The sequence below is a fragment of the Balaenoptera physalus genome, assembly GCF_965194825.1.
Source record: "Balaenoptera physalus genome assembly, chromosome: 3".
NCBI classification, from domain to species: Eukaryota; Metazoa; Chordata; class Mammalia; order Artiodactyla; family Balaenopteridae; genus Balaenoptera; species Balaenoptera physalus.
The window spans coordinates 111,548,010-111,565,998 of record NC_138890.1 but is presented as its reverse complement, the minus strand read 5'-3'; the positions used below and the strand labels follow the sequence as shown (position 1 = coordinate 111,565,998).

The following is a 17,989-nucleotide window of genomic DNA, read 5'->3' as shown; positions in this document are numbered from 1 at the left end:
CTCATTTGGGTAAAGCATTTAACCCGAAACTAACTTAAAAATGCTTAAAAATGGTCTGAAAGCACATTTCTTTTTCTTACCAAATTTAGATAATATTAAGGTAATCATTTTTAAAAAGCATAACAACTTAAATTGTAGAATCAGGGCATTTTTTTTCCCACTGGAAATAACTATTTGGTCTAACTTCTCCACACCTGATTTTGTGGGTTAAAAATAAAAACCTTCACAGAATTGTTACAGGATTTACACTAAGTCATTAAGACGTTGATTAACAGAGTCAGGTTTAGGATCCTTGTGAAGTATTTTGCTAATTCTGTGTAAACATTATCTTAGTTATTTGACCATTTGGCACATATTTTTTCTTAATCCTTCTTAGTAAAAGTATTACTTTAATCGCATTTGGTTTGAAAACTAGTTGGCACAACATGCCTAGCACCACAGATCTGGGAATCTCCCTTTTGAAAAGCATCCCACAGTTGTCAAGGGACACCTTGGAAATTTAACTTCATATTTGCCTCTTCATACAACTACTCCAAACTGGCTAAGTGATACCAGAGAGGCATTTACCTTATTGTAAAGGAGTTTAAATAAGTGCAAATAAGGCACTTTTTCTTAATGTATCAAAGTTATTCTAAATCTAAGAGTAAGCAAATACTAGCAAAATGAAGTGGGAAAGTCTGTCATGTCACAGAACCACAGTCAAGTTCTTCTTCTTACCCCTGTGAATATTCAAAGAAAGGGTTTGTGCTGCCGGTTAATGACTCTTACCTACCCAGTTCACCAGCAGAGGAAAAAGAGGTAAATTTAATGAGTTCGTAAATCATTTGAGTAAAAGCTGATGTTATTGTCTTAGAGTGGACTCAGCACAAAATGTTTGTTTAAAACTTCTGGTTCAGGTACTGATTCAATAGAAACATAAAAAAAAAAACTTACTTTTTTTGGATATCGGCTTTGATGCTAACTCTAATAGTTTAGTAACAGTATCTTAGGAGCATTGTATAAGAATGATTTTTCAGGATGAGTACAGATTCAGCAGAAACAGGAGTGGGAAGGGTAAGGTTTTGAGTTCCATCCTGACTCATCATGACTGTAAAGAGTCAAATAATTACTCAGAAATAGGCAAATTAAGTTGGTATTAATAGAGAGAAAATGTCAACATTTTTTATTTTGACTTGCTAGTTACTCTAGTGATCTTGTCCTAGTTCTAACCAGTTCACCTAGAGTCACTGCAGATAATATAATGGTAACACATTATTAAAATAAAAACAAACTGGAAGATTCCCTGTATCATTTCATTAGTTTTTATGTTTCACTTATTTTTGTCCATTTTTTTGTTACACTAGTTCAATAAAATCCTCTTGAAGCTATGTAAAATGTCCCAGGTTTTATTAAAAGTTGGCCAACATAAAAGAGGATGAAAATTTTAAAAAGCTTTAAGTCTATTAAGAAAATGCTGGAAAAAAATGTCTTAAGTTGACAGAAGTCCATACCTGACTCATGTACAACAATGAAAGCTTTATGTTGGCTCCAAACATTGCATGATGTAGGTCATAGGCAGAGACCCCTTCATAAAGCTGGTGAAAGCTGAAAAATTGTGGTTTTGTTTTCTGAAAGCTTATTAACCATTAAAACGACTTTCCAGTGTTTGTTATTTTGAATCATAAAATAATATAAATTGAAGGCTAATGTTTGCTCTTTCATAAACTGCTTTTCCCTACTAATATTTTTATTTTCTTAATGTTAACTGGACTGACAGCAGCAGGCATAGCTAATCGATAGTGTAGTATTTTATGTAGATTTAAAATAATTTTTTTGAAGTTATTATTAACTCTATTAGTATTTTAGAATTTATGCCAATCAACTAATATTTATTGAGGAATTATTATGTATTAGAGACCATGCTAGTCCCTCTTATACTAACAGTGAATAAGACAGGCTCAGCCCCTGCCTTCATGGAGTTTTATAAATATTAGATAAATTATTAAAAGTATGATGAAATCTACTAAGGATGTTGTGGGGACTTATGAAGGACTACCTATAAAGGTAATTTTACACTTTCAATTCAGATATGTAGTTCGAGTTCATTTTGGAACATCCTTAAAACTTAATTTTGAAACCCAGTCTTTTCTTATCAGGTTGCTCAGAGTAAGCTAGTCTTTTCATTTTCTCCTTTGGGAAACCTACTTCAGAGCTGGCTGATATTAACAATTATGCTTTCAAAAGAAATACCCATACAAGAAAAAAAAAACCCAAAAACCTGGAATAAGAAATCAAGTTATAATTGATGTTTCATAATGAAAAAAGAGGAATTAAAGCTTCACAGGTTAATTTGGAAAAATAGTAAAAGGTTGGAAAGTTCTGCCTACCTTAGAACTTTCAAATCCGTGCCTTTATAATTGCTTGTGTAACTTATGGCTTTCTTGCAAAAATAGTTGTGTCTTTCTGCCCTTCAATTATACACTTTTTGAATACATGGTGATGGTGTCTTTGGAATAGTGCCTGACACATAGAAACTACTCAATAAATATTTGTTGAATAAGTGAAAGAATAAATGAATCCTTAAGATTTCAAGAACTGAGTTCATTTGATATTAAAATTCTTAGAAATATATTTTTAAGTGAATTGTTTTGTAGATATGGAACAAAACTTAGTATACTCAACTTATATTTTTTCTACACTGTGAACACTTCTGAAGCCTGTATTTTATCTTTAGTGGCCCACCCTGCCTCTGACATTGAAAGTATTAGATTTCCAAAGATGACCTTTTGGGTTACCCCAGTGTCAGTAAGTATTTGTCATTAAGTCTGACTCCCATCTGTGCTGGCTAGAAGAGGAGCCTGACTTTTGGAAAAGTGTATGCACATGGATGTGCGCGCATACATGCACTTTTAAGTGTTTAGTGCGATGTCAATTATCAGTTTATTTGGTGATTGCTAATAATAGGTTAGACCATTGACCTTCTGTGTAAGACGGTCATCAGTTATTCAGGTTAGATTGTGAAAGCTGGGTAGAAACTGATTACAGATTTAGAAAAGGGCTATTTGACGAACGGTGAGGGAAAAATAATGTTTGCTTGTTTGGTCAGATTAGAAATTTACTACCTCAAGATAAGTCACTTTAAGATACTGCTTATTGAAGTATGGTGTGACTAACCTTATCTAAGCTTTTTTTGCTTATCTTTATACCTGTCAGTAAGACAAACTACAGAGGCACATTGGTTGGTTATTTTCCTTGGTGAAAGAAAGAGTATGTTTTTTGAAGTTTCAGATTTACTTAGGGTAGTATTTTAAGGTTTGGATTTTGGTTTTTCCCCTCAATATTTTACATCTTTCAAAAGAAAACACAATGACTTATTGATTCTAACACCTAATAAACATTTATGAAATGAATAAATGAATAAAATAGCAAAAAACAGCCACAGCAGACTGGCTGCTCTATGTTCATAACAGATGATAGTTCTGTGACAGTTGGGTTATTTTGAGTTTGGAAAACCATGAACTTATCTTAATTTTTTTAATTTAATTTTTATGTGCCTAAGAAGCTATAGAAGATAACCTGAAAATTCTTCAGATTCACCTAAATGAATCTCAGTATACAGGTGTTGACTTATAATGCTATATACCTGAAACTTATGTAATAGAAAATAATAATAATAAACTTTTAAAATTAAAAAAAAATAAATGAATCTCAGTTTGATCTTTTGTAAGGGCACACACATTTTGTTAATAATACTTATTGCTGATATCAAATATTTCTGACAATATCAAATATTTATGACACTATGATTTATAAAACAGTTTATATTATCCCATGTAATCATGGTTAATATACATTTTTTCACAGAGGAACTTAGAGATTCTGTAATACGTCAAAGGTAAATGGCATAAATAAAGATCCCAACCCAGGTCTTCTGATTGGATTTTTCCCTATACTTCTTCTGTGGTCCATAAGTAAATAAGTTTTGATTAAAAAAATAAGATACACATTTCAAAATAAGAGTTCAAGTCATCACATTTCTCATGTATAACACTATTGGGTAATACATTAGGAATATAGCAAACTATAAGGCATGGCCTCTAGCTGTTGGGTGTTCGTAATCTATTTGGGAAATAGGAGATATACATAAAAAGAATAACAATACAAGATAGTATGTGGAAAATGAGTGGTTCAAACTATAAGCCCTATAGAGAAAGGAGAGATTGCTATGGATTAGAAGTGCTAGGGGTGACTGAAATGACTGAAATGGGCTGTGCTGAAGGGGAGCACATAGTTGAGCCAACAGAGGATTGGAGGACATTCAAGACAAGGAAAGTGAGGAACAAAAAAGGAAGAGGTAGGAAGCCTGGAGCCCTTGGAATAGTTTATATACTATGGTAGAAGGTTTGTGGGAGGTATGGTCAGAGAGGCAGGTGAGGGTCATGTTGTAGGGAGATTTGAATGTAGGACTAGGATCTTAGGACTTTATTTTATAGGTGATGGGGAACCACTCAAAGTTTTTTGTTTGGATATGGCATATTGTAAATAGCATACATTTTTTTTCTGGTCTAGGGCCCTGAAGATCAGAGCCTCCTTCATTCAATAATTTAAGAGCTAAGGAGCCATTGCCATGAATAACATGCCTCAGGACATTAATTTTTTTGTGAGGGAGAGGGAGGTGGGTTCAGGGACTGGAGATAGGTGTATATGTTTGGCGGGGGACCAGAAGGAGAATGGTGACAATCTCCATTACAGTTCCATAGACTCTTTGTGTATGTGAAGATATGTATATTATGAAGAAGGAAAAAAATCCATAGATATGAGATAATAAAGAATCCCTAATAAAATTAATTATAAAGCTGAAAAATAATTTTTTAAAATACCAATATTTAGGTGTTTAATCATCAGAGACTTAAGTTTACCAGGTAGTTTAACTCATGGGGCTTAGGCAGTTTAGCCAACGGTGTCATTTCACTTCAACATTGAGAGCACCCAGGAAGGCCGACACTCTGCCTCTCTCATGTCTGAACTACTGCTGCCAAGCTCCTGCAGTTCTTCTGTCAGATGAGAAGAAGTGTGGCTTTCTGTGGAGCCTCCTTTTACAATAACAAGGCTTGTGTAAAGATTCCCCATTTTCTAGATGCAGTGAACCTAATTAGAGCTTGAAATTCATCCCACAGCTCTGCCAATCAGTATTTCAGCTGTATTAAGTTAATTGGCAATAGTTTTTTCTTTTCTTTCTTTTTTCTTTTCCTTTCTTTCCTTTTCTTCTCTTCTCTTTTCTTTTCTTTTTTTAATTTCCTGGAAATGGTGAAAGACACATTGTTATGACAAAGAGACTGATGATAATATTAAAAACTGAGAATTCTGGTTGTGGAATCTCAGGAAAAAACTCCCCTGTCAATATCAGGTTCATACTCTTCTGCTTGGATTTGAAAGCTTGCAAATTTATTTAACATGTCTCTCTATCTTCTTTTTCCTTCCTCTCCTTACCTGCTGCCCATACTTATCCAGTCTCATTTCCTGCATTTTTTCTCTCATGAACACTCCTGCAAACAGGCCACACTCCTTCTCATTACCCTTTGAACATTTGTTATTCTTTCCAACTATATTCAAACTCTTCCTCACAGCTAAAATGAATATGTATTACCTGGTAAACTTAATATGAATTGATTTTTTTCCTTAAAAATGGCATGCAAAACTTGAAACTGAAAACATTGTCACCATTAAAAATATGTAGGGTTATGAATAATATAGACATTTTGGAAGTTTCATATTTGGCTTTGTGTAGATGTAGTTCAGATCTCTTCTGTTGTATATAAAACAGCTTTGCTTGTTTCGAGATCCAGAATCATTGTCCAAGGCATCCAGAGTCAGACTAGAAATAAAGTATACAGCCTTGAGACCAAATGGAATGTAAGGACCAAACATCAGCACAAGTAGTGGAGAGAGGTGGGATGGCTTGAAATTTGAGGAATGCTCGAGTTGAGCAATTTAACACGTAGGTACCAGATGTTTGGAGTAGCGCCTCATTTTCCTGGTTACTGGCATTGCAGTGTGAAGAGGAAAGGATAAGATGGAATGTTTTCCTTTTTTAAAAGGCTATATAATTATTATCAAAACTTCGTGTTAAAGATATATATATTAAGTGAATCTATTACAGTATGATTCGCTATTGCATGTATGTAATAAACTGAAGGGAAAACTGTTTCTCATGGTGCAAACACAAACCAGAAAAGATATATTTGGTTTAACCAGTAATTAAGCTTATATGGTAGTCCTTTTTCCTTATGGCAGTGTTACAGAGAGCTACACTGTAACTGTGAAGAGAAAGGAATAAAAATGGTGCAGTAAACTGACATGAAACTCTTGGTTATACAAAACTCTTAAGTTCTTTGTGGTACATAATGGTAGCCACCAAGAAGTTTAAACTGTAGGAATAATAATAAATTATCAGATTAGGTTTTCCCACATATACAATGATCAGCTAAATATTTACTAACAAGTAAAGACAAAATCATTCATGAACTTGTTCTATAAGCTTGAAGAAGTTCCAGCTGTGTGTCCTTTTAGGTGTTCCAGTCACCCCCTCATATAAAATGTTCACTTTTGACAAATATAAAGATTCCTGAGGTAGGAATGGCAATTTTTCCTGGCATCAGGCAACGATAATCATCCAGAGTTCACAACTAGACACAGAACTACTTGAAGATTTAGCACAGGGCATCATCTCTGAGAGTAAACAGACCTCACTGGATTCTTATAGCCTGTTCATAAAATGGTGGGGAGTATCTCTAAAATATTTTAGCCAATTTTTGTATCTTAAATGCCTTTAATTTTACTCATGAGAGCTCATATGCAATATTCATCATGCATATTTTCATACCTTGTTTTCACCAATAGATACACATTTTTGTCATTCAGTATACTAATTAGTAAATCATCAGTTATTGAGATGCAAATAAAATAAGTGCCTCTAGTAGTCCCCTCAAGTATATAGACTTTATTATTAGAATCCCAGAAAACTACTCCTGGTCCGTAATTCTTGAGTAGATGCCACACTCTTACTAATACACACCTTTAATCACATTGCATTTTAAAGTAAATTCTAGGCATTATAACAAATAATATAACCATTTGACATATAAAATATCCTATTGGGTGCCAATGCGTAAGTTGTTATCTGGAGTTTTGAAATGAATGGCAGAACTTTTACATAACTTTATTTTTTAAAAGTTCACCTTACCTTTTAATTTAAACTTAACATTCTTCCCTCATAAATGTCCAACATGTCATTAAATGCAATCTTTCTCCATTTTACAAGTCTATCTACAGTTGAAACATCCTCTAACTCTGATAATTTTGCTAGTTTTATTCATAGACAAGATTGTACTTTGTTGATTGCTTATGTGATTGAGTAAACCCTGTGTAAGAGCTGACTGGGTAAGAAATCAGGAAACCAGAATTATCTTCCTTAGTCACCTCACAGCTTAATAAAAATAAGGGAATCATTCAGCTGGAATACATTCAGAGAAAAACCCCTTTTTATTTACCTTTCTTTACTCCCAATACATTTTTAGAGGTTAATAAAATAATGTATAAGAAATCTAATGGAACTTACATGTCTGAATAACTTAAGCAGCTTTGGAAAGTAAAATATGCTTTGATGAACATTCAGTTAATATTTTATCAATAAGTAATTTGCCTACCAGGCAGAAATATTTTTTAATTGCCACAATGATAAAATATAAAAGCAAAAGCTGTGTGATATGGGCAAGTTACTTAACCTCTCTAAAGCCTTGGTTTCCTCATAAGTAAAGTGAAGTTAGTAAGTACTAGTTATTTCCAGGAAAAAAAAATCAAAAGAAGCATTTCAAGAGAGTGGTCAATAGTGTCCAAGTGATGTCAGGTCACTCAGAGAAGCCTGGACTGCACAGAATGAGAACTCAAAATGCAGACTTTTCTTCTAGAATGTGATATATGTGTGCCTGAACAACTACTCACTCTGCAAATTAGCACACTAAAATTAATAGAGCTTATGGGAAAAAGAAGTTAAGTTTTGGGCTGAGCACTTAAAGTCTATGCAGCTTTACATTGCTGTTGTTAGTTCTCCAGTTACAATCCTAATAAAAACATTAACTCCATTAAATCTCTAACAACATTTGCACTAAGCATCACAGTCAGCTAACCCTTTGCATCATCATACTTACTGTTAAACGGAGGAGACAGGAGGTATTGAATGCATTTGATTACACTAGTTTCATCAAAATTAAACATCTGATTTGAGATACAGGGAGAAATGTCTTCATAGCTCTTTAGGCGTAATTGCAGCTTCAGCAGAGAGCTTAACTTTTGAAAAGTATAGGGTTCTTGACTCCACTAAACCAGCCCCTGTTTGTGCTAACGGGATGGACTTGTATAGGATTTTTAGACACTCATCTCCACTTTTTAAGGCCTTTATACATTGCTAAGGTTTTCTCTTTAATTGGGGTGAAAGCTTGCCCCTGATCACTTTTAAACATTAACAAGCTGGAAAAAAATCATATGGACTAACAGGACATCCAGAGTCCAAATTATACTGATATTGTTCATGATTTACCAATAGCAAAGGAGCTCTTCTCTTTTACAGAAACATGTGTTTAGAGAATATACTGTGTATTGGATGAAAGAATGAATATTCTGAACTCCCCTAAAGTCTTGGCAATTAAGTTTTTCATAGAGAATAAAGGAATATAAATCAAGCCTGTTTTTATTGTTGCTTCTGTTTCATGTATATCAAACATTTTTCAGGGTAATTTAATGGTTTAGCCATATTAGAGACATCTGATAGTATTTTCTTACATTTTTCTTGTGCTTATTCCCTACAGTTGGCTAAAAAGTTTATGAAAATTATCTCTGGATCACTAGGAGAAGTCCCCATTCCTGCTAACAATTACTGTTTTACTGTCAGTTTGATTCATTATTCCCATAGCAGTATCCCCCCCCACCAAATACCTTTTAGAGGTGCCTCTAATTCAGTTTTATCTATGCATTTGAGAAGGTTGTTGCTCAAGATAGGCAAAGACCGTTTTGATCAAGTTGTTCCGTGTGTACAATATACTTCAGATTTTATATTGGTATTAAAGTATTATATGCTATCTAACTAGCTCACTTCACCAAATCTGAATAAATTAAAAAAATAATTTTGCTGTATTTCAATGTGTCACTTTATATCAGTGCTCAAGCAGCAAGTTGATACTGTGCTCAAAAGTTATATGCATAATTTTGTTGGGTCACATTTTTATGTGATTTTATTTTAGCTACTGTAAGAAGAGATGATTCCATTATTTCAAGTCCTGATGTCACTGATATTGCACCAACCAGAAAGAGGAGGCAGCGGATGCAAAAAAATCTTGGGACGGAGCCTAAAATGGCTTCTCAGGAGCATCGGCTTCAAGAAAAGGAAAAGTAAGTCATTTTATTCTTTGCCAAATAGTGAGATGACATTTAAAAATCTAATATATAATCTTAAAATTATATTTTTATTTCTGAATTTACTTAAGGCTATTTTTAAGAACAAAAATTATGATTTTGGAAATTGTAAAATGTTTGAATCAATTTATTTTCTCTGGTTTTTGGTTAATTCCTATTAATATTTAAAGCGGAAGTGCTGAAAATGTAAGTACATTTTTTTTCTTGTGGTTGTTATGGATTATTGAGAAATGGCATGTAGGATACTAAGAACATTAGAATCCAGCTTGTGTTCAGTAAAGTACTTCGATCGAATTTACTGCTTTAAAGAGACTCATAGAACATTCAGCTTAGCCACTTGATTTGATTATGCTTGGTATTTTTTCAAGTAAAATGTCTCTTTGTAGTAATCTATTTATTTCTATTAGATTTTGGAATTATAAACTGTATTTTCACTGTTTTTCACTTTTTTGGTTCAGACTGCCCTCCTTCAGTGTACATCCCAATTTAGTTGTCATATGTTGAGGTGTTGGGATAACTAACGTTTCATTGCAGTAAAACAGTCTGCATTTATAAGGAATATTATCAGTTGAATCCAAAATGAATGTACAAATCATTTGTACGTGTGTGTGTGTGATATATATATGCCCTAAGATTTTATTTCTTTCTCTAAACTTTTCATTAATTTAGCAAATGGTAGTTGAACAATAGCCTTGTGACAGATGATATTACAGACCACTGGTATTCAAAGTATGGAATGAGGATCTGAGGGTTCCCAAGGCCCTTTGTGGAGATCCACAGGGTCATCCCTTCTTCAGTTCCATAGCTATGTGAGGCCAGATTTTCTTCATATATTTTAATTGAAATAATATGTCATATCTGTTTGAATGCAGAAGCTAATGAGAATCTAACTGTTTTCATTCAAGCCAGCCATCAACATGTTTGCAAAACATTGCCCTCACAAGATTTTTTGTTTGGGAAATATAATGATTTTTATAAAGAATATGTTATTCATGTTATCATATCCTCGGTTTATTATTATTTTAAAATTATTTAATACATATTGTAAGTTTTTCTCAGTTTTTATTTTGAATATAGCAAATACAGTCCACATGAACAAATGTTCTTGAGGTCCTCCAGAACTTTTGAAAGTGTAAAGGGGTTCTGAGAGCAAGAAGTTTTAGGATTCTGTTATAGACAAAGAGGATGCCAAGACAGGCACAATCCATGCATTCAGGAAACAGCCTGATAGGAGGGAGTTTCCGAGTTTCTTGCATAAAAGTATGCATTGTACAGTTAATAGTGGCATTGTTTTGTTGTCTGTTTATCATTGGGTTTTGAGTTTATAGTTGCATTACCATGGCTTATTAACCATTATATCCCATTAAATTTAGCTAGGAAGCCTGACTTCACTACTTGTTTTCAATTCTAAGCATATGCTGGATTTCAAACATTTCTGTCAGTCGCTCACAGTGGTATTTCCTCTGTATCTCTTGCAGTAGCCTCTCAGTAGAATTTACATTCATTGTATGACTACCACATGATTTCACATTGTCTAAGGAAATGCCCAGTAGTTACCGTTGTTTGTTGAGAACAAAATAATTGTGACTATGGCTTTCCCTCATTCATTCATTCATGTATCATTCTTTTAACATATGTTTACATGCTGAGCAAACTTGACACAGTCCCTGATGTCATAAAGCTTAGTCTACATGAGAGAAGACAAACATTACTCATATGATTACACAGATACGAGGAGTACAGTAGTGTAGAGAGCAGAGATTTAGGCAGAGGAAACAGCCTGTAAACATGCACTGAGGTGGACTGTGTGAGGGTGATGGCAGTGGAGGGAGCAAGGGAGGGATTGCGATGAGGCTGAGGGCTGCTCAGAGGCCAGTCCAAGCTGGGCTGTGACCCTTGTTAAAAATTCAGCCTTTTCTCATGTATATGATAGCATTTCTGGTTCTCACATCACAGAGGACTTTTCTTCTTGTTTTCCCTAACTTTTCATATTGCTTTTTGACTCTTCTTAAGGATTATCAAAATATTAGATTGACTAGAAATCTCTGATATTTTAGTCATTATTGTGTCTTCTTAGATATAGTCATTTAAAATTATCTAAAGCTATCGTCCTTCCTTTCTTTTTCATTTTTTAATTCTGCTTTCAAACTGCTGAATGTTGTACAGTTTTGGATTCCCAATAATAAAACTTTCATTCTTTTGAAACACAGGAAACTAGAAAATTGAAAACATACTGAAACTTATGTAGAGTACTCACAAGGATAATAGCCTAAATTGGCATGTGTTAGCAGTCCTGAGGTGCAGAATTGTACTGACATTTTGCCTTTTTCTTTTTTTTTCAGTAAATATAAATTTTTTTCAGGAATATTTTTAGATCTTTGATGATCTCCTGCTTTTAGTAAGACTCTGAAATCCTTGAATCTGGTATCTATTGATAAATATTCATTAAAAATTTTAGTGTGACTAATCCACACAATATGATTATACTTGGGGAACCCTCATCCTGTCTGTCAACTAGCATCAACACTAAGAGTTATTATTCAACATAACCATGTGCTGTACATTCCTTGCTATTTGCTATCTTACATCACTTGAAATTATGATTTGTAGAGTTGTTTGGTATGTCCTTTAAATTCTACATATTAAACAAAATGAACCAGCTGACAAAGACTACAGAAACTGTGAAATTATTTTCATCCTTACATACTTTATTAATATCATCAGGTAAAATTCTGAGTGTAAACAATGTAAAATCACTTTCTATAAATATACAATGGCATGGACTTCCCTGGTGGTGCAGTGGTTAAGAATCCACCTGCCAATGCAAGGGACACGGGTTCAAGCCCTGGTCCGGGAAGATCCCACGTGCTGTGAAGCAACTAAGCCTGGGCGCCACAACTGCTGAGCCCGCGCTCTAGAGCCCACGAGCCACAACTACTGAGCCCATGTGCCACAACTACTGAAGCCCACGTGCCTAGAACCCGTGCTCTGCAACAAGAGAAGCCACTGCAGTGAGGAGCCTGTGCACCGCAATGAAGAGTAGCCCCTGCTCGCCGCAACTAGAGAAAGCCCGTGCGCAGCAATGAAGACCCAATGCAGCCAAAAATAAATAAATAAATAAAAGTAAATTAAAAAAAAAAAATATATATATATATATATACAATGACACAATATGTATTTAAATTAAATAACACTATATTTGGGCTTTATTAGACACCCAGCTTAAATTTTTTTTTTAATTAATTTATTTTTATTTATGGCTGTGTTGGGTCTTCGTTTCTGTGTGAGGGCTTTCTCTAGTTGTGGCAAGTGGGGGCCACTCTTCATCGCGGTGCGCGGGCCTCTCACTATCACAGCCTCTCTTGTTGCAGAGCACAGGCTCCAGACGCGCAGTCTCAGTAATTGTGGCTCACGGGCCCAGTTGCTCCGCGGCATGTGGGATCTTCCCAGACCAGGGCTCGAACCCATGTCCCCTGCATTGGCAGGCAGATTCTCAACCACTGTGCCACCAGGGAAGCCCCCCAGCTTAAATTTTTAATGCTTTATCATATAACATAATAATTGAGGAAGAATTTTCATTTCAATTTTTTAAATTTAAGAGCTCTTATTAATTCTTTCAATATCCTCAGAAAGCTAATATAATAAAAGTCTATTAATACTATTTTGTTGGTATGACATGAAATCATTATGGCTAGGTAGACTAGTTGGATTATTTTAACAAAATGACTAATCCAGTCATTATTCACTTATTTGTCTAAATTGAATCAATGCCCCAGTCTGTTGAAATTAGCAACCAGTTAACAAAGTCAGCCAATAAACAAAATGCTCAGTTTAAGTGATTTAATCAATACTTTAATGTCTGTTACTTCTTCAACTATTTCAGCTCATTTCTCCCCACCTGGAAATTCTACTTTACCTTCTTTTGGCTGTTCTGTTTCTCACTTCTGTAGATTTTCTTTATCAAAAGCAAACTACTTTTTTAAGAGATACTGAAATTTGTATCTGAACAAGGGACCTATAAATGAAAACTTTCTCTTAGAATCAGGGCTCCAGACCCTGGAAGAGTTGGCCAAGAAGAGAGCCAAACCCAAGTTACAACCAAATCATGTTTGTACTGGAGACCAAGACAAGGAGCCAAACACAGGGCTACACCATGCAGACCTAGTTACCAAAACCAGGATATGAAGTTCTTATTGGAGCAGGAACAAGGGTTATCGCAAATCTCAAGCAACTCTAACTTAATTTTGAGCTCCTCCTTAAATGACTCTTGACTAGAAAAAGCATTAGCTTCTGTGGTCAGAAGAGCTGCTAAATATATAGGTGGAACAAAACGCCTCTAGCTCCGAGATTTGAATAGGTGGGGGGAAGAAAGCTCAGACGTTTATTGAAGTTAAATGATATTGAGTACAGAATTTATTCTTTATGATAACATTCACAGACTGCATTCTACAGAATTATATAAAAGGAGATCTTAATAGGTATCCCACAGAGGGTTTCATATTCAAATAAGCTTAGAAATTGCAATTTCTAAATTCAATTGGAATTTCTAAACTTATTTGAATATGAAACCCTCTGTGGGATACCTAAGGTCTCCTTTTACATAATTCTGTAGAATGCAGTCTGTGAATGAGAAGGAAATCCAAAAAGGAGAGAATATATGTATACGTGTAGCTGATTCACTTTGCTGTACAGTATAAACTAACACAATATTGTAAAGCAACTATACTCCAATTAAAAATAAATAAAACTAAATTTCCCTCTCAAAAAAAAAAGAAAAAGAAAAAGAAATTGCTGCATACCACAGCTACCACGCTCCCTTATGCTCCAACCCCTAAAACTTGGAGATTTATATGTTAAAGGATCTAAAAAAATCCATAGTAAATAATTCATTTGACTTGTTTAATCATTTTTCAAAAGTACTCAAGCATAGCACCGTCATGCAGTCTGCTTTCCTCTCTCCCAAAAAGGGATTAGTGACAGTCCAAGGGATAGCATTCTTTAGGGCCGTAGTTTGGGATACGAACTCTCAAAATTCTCAAACATTAGTGATTTTAAGTATATAAGATCCTTTCAGCCATAATTATAGAGTTTTAGGCATTAAATGTATCTCAAGAACAAAATGTTAGTTTGTATATAGGACCTTCCTCGCCACCTCCCCATCTCCCCACAATCCTACTGCTTAGAAAACCTCCTACTTGTCCGACCAACTGCCCTTTTGGGAGCAGCAGGGTCATTTTCTAAGAGAATTCTAGTGATTGGAACACATTCGTACACCCCTAAAAGAAGGAGTTCAACATCATCTCAGCTGCAGGATAAAATCATTAAAATAGTTTGGGCCAAAAGTACAAAAAAATACTTGTATAGTCTTTAGACACTTTTACGTAGTCTTTGTTTCTGCAGGCTAGCAAGTAAAAATATATAGGTTCACCTATCTCGTGTGAGGCACACAGACATGATTTAGTCTTCTTTGTGATGGATGTCTTCTGAAAACACAGAGTTCTAACACATTGTTCCAAACAACCTTAAAAATATTATCAAATCATAACTTTTCACAGATGTTGCTTCTTGAACTGTAAGGAAGAAGTTTTAACTGTGTGTTCTGAATCAACCTTTAAGTGGTCCCATTAAGTAGTTGTGTAGCTGCAATATTTTAGGTGAGCGTTAGGTTGTAAATCAACACGTGCATCTGCACGCACATGCGGACTCACGCACCCCGACGTTAAGTTCACGATTTAATTAGCCAAGGTTGCACGATCTTATCATAGTCCATGTGGCTACACAGAGCAGGAAAAGGTGCAGCACATCTTAGCACAGTATCTCTTCACCTCCCTGGAGTGCGGCGAGGTACTACACAGCCACCACTGATACAATTTGTTTAAGATATAATCTTCCTCGACTCAGAAAAGCTCAGTCTTTCCTTTTTATTCTAGAAGCTTACAGCATCATCCTGGATGAAATTGCACAATCCATGCACTTTTGTTTAGAGGAATAATTATACACATCAGGCTCTCCTGGCTCTGAACCAAAGTTCTCATGTCTATCAGAGCTTTCCAGGGTCCTAGAGCGTCCACTTCCCCACTGTAGCCCAATTGCAGTCAAACAGAGTTTTAATGAAATATTTACTATTACTAAAATTCTTTTTAGGATGAAGTGTTGAAGAAAGTTATTTGCCTTCTTCCTGTGTTTCTGTTATCAATGTTATAGATTATAAAAAACTAAATAAAACCCAACAGTAGGGAGGGAAAGAGCCCAGTATTTATTAATTAATTAACTTGCTTACTTTATTTTTTTTTAACATCTTTATTGGAGTATAATTGCTTTACAGTATTGTGTTAGTTCTGCCGTATAGCAAAGTGAATCAGCTATATGTATATGTATATCCCCATATCCCCTCCCTCTTGCGTCTTCCTCCCACCCTCCCTATCCCACCCCTCTAGGTGGTTGCAAAGCACCCAGCTGATCTCCCTGTGCTATAGCTGCTTCCTACTAGCTATCTATTTTACATTTGGTAGTGTATATATGTCAATGTTACTCTCTCACTTCGTCCCAGCTTACCCTTCCCCCTCCCTGTGTCCTCAAGTCCATTCTCTTTGTCTGTGTCTTTATTCCTGTCCTGCCCCTAGGTTCATCAGAACCATTTTTTTTAGATTCCATATATATGTGTTAGCATACGGTATTTGTTTTTCTCTTTCAGACTTACTTCACTCTGTAGGACAGACTCTAGGTCCATCCACCTCACTACAAATAACTCAATTTCGTTTCTTTTTATGGCTGAGTAATATTCCATTGTATATATGTTTTAGAGTAGTTTTCGGTTCACAGCAAAATTGAGTGGAAAGTACAGAGAGTACCCATGTACCTCTGTCCCCACACATGCACAACTTACCCCACTCTCAGCACCCCCCATCAAAATAGTACATTTATTACAATTGATGAACCTACCTTGACAAATCATTATCACCCAAGGTCCGTATTTTATGGGTTCACTCTTGGTGTTGTACATTCTATGGATTTGGACATATATATAATGACAAGTATCCACCATTGTAGTATTATACTGAATTGTTTCATTACCCTAAAAATCCTCTGTGCTCCACCAATTTATCCCTCTTTCCCCTTAACCCCTGGCAGCTACTAATCTTTGAAATATCCCCATAGTTTTGCCTTAACCAGAATGTCTTATAGTTGGAATCATACAGTATGCAGCCTTTTCAGATTGCATTCTTTCACTTAATAATATACACTTAAGTTTCCTACATATCATTTGATGGTTTGATAGCTCATTTCTTTCTGGTGCTGAATAGTAATCCACTGTCTGGATGTACCACAGTTTATCCACTTACCTACTAAAGGAATCCATTTATTTCTCAATAAAATGAGGTTCATTTTCTTTGTTTCCCAATTGTAAAAGCACCGCATGCTTATCTCCCCCCCAAAAGCAGATAGTATACAGAAACAAAATGGTAGCTAGGAAATGCATAATCCCACCCACATGGAGAACACCACTATTAACACCATGGTATTCTGTATATTTGCAGATCTCTTCTCTTCCACACTTTACGTGCAAAACAAGGCTCATACTGTTCATGACGTAGCCTGCTATTTTAATATTTAAATATATATTTCTACTTTAATAGATACATTGCTTCAACATCATTTTATATTTATAGTGTCCCATTGTGTAAATGTACCATAATTTCTTTAACCATTTCCCATACTGTACATTTAGGCCTTATCCACATTTGTACTATCGCAAAGAATGTTGTATATACTTGTACATAAATTTGCACATATGACTGATTGTTTCCTTAGTATGAATTCCCAAAAGTGAAATTACTAGTTTAGTAATGTACTTATTAGGCATATGTACTTGTTAGTCCTTTGTTATGTTTTGACAGAGTTCCTCCAGAAAGCTATCACAGTTGGTACTCCCACAAGCAGTGTTTGCCTTTTGTTCTTTTGTTTTCCAATTCATTCTGATCATTGCCAGGTCATTTTAATCGTTTAATCAATAAATAGTATTTCATTGTTTAATTTTTGTACCTAACCTTTAGAGACATCATTTTTCTTTGACATATATTGATTATTGACATTTCATCTTTGTTTATTACCTATCCATAACCTCAGCTGATTTTCAGTGGAGGTCTTTGTCTCCTATTGCTTTATATCTAAAAGTATTAATTTTATTTTACCCAGACTATCATTTGCCTTTTAATTTTTGTTACTGATATTTTGTATTTACATAAGTTATTAATCAAATCCATCTATCAATAATAAAGATAATATTTAACATTCACTGAATAGTTATGTCCTAGATACTGTGCTAAACCCTTTATATATGCCCTTTATATGTCTCACTAAACTATACCCATTTTATAGATTAGGAAGCTCAGTCCTAGAGAGATTAGATAACTTGCCCAAAGACAATGAATGCTACATCTGTGATTTTGAATCTAGGATCATCTTATTCCAAAGACCATACTTTTTAGCTACTTTGTTATACTGCTTCAATAACTAATATTTAATACGATTAGTGTGCACC

At 34.8% G+C, this 17,989-nt stretch overlaps 1 protein-coding gene across 8 annotated transcripts in view; it reads left to right on the top strand.

Annotated features, from left to right (window-relative positions):
* XRCC4 (X-ray repair cross complementing 4) overlaps positions 1-17,989 on the top strand; it is a 265,655-nt gene that overhangs the window by 165,359 nt on the left and 82,307 nt on the right. For all 8 annotated transcript variants that reach the window (XM_082458232.1, XM_082458239.1, XM_082458233.1 and 5 more), the window contains exon 7: positions 9,276-9,423. In XM_082458232.1, coding sequence (XP_082314358.1) covers positions 9,276-9,423 — 148 coding nt within the window. The remainder of the gene's footprint in view (positions 1-9,275; positions 9,424-17,989) is intronic.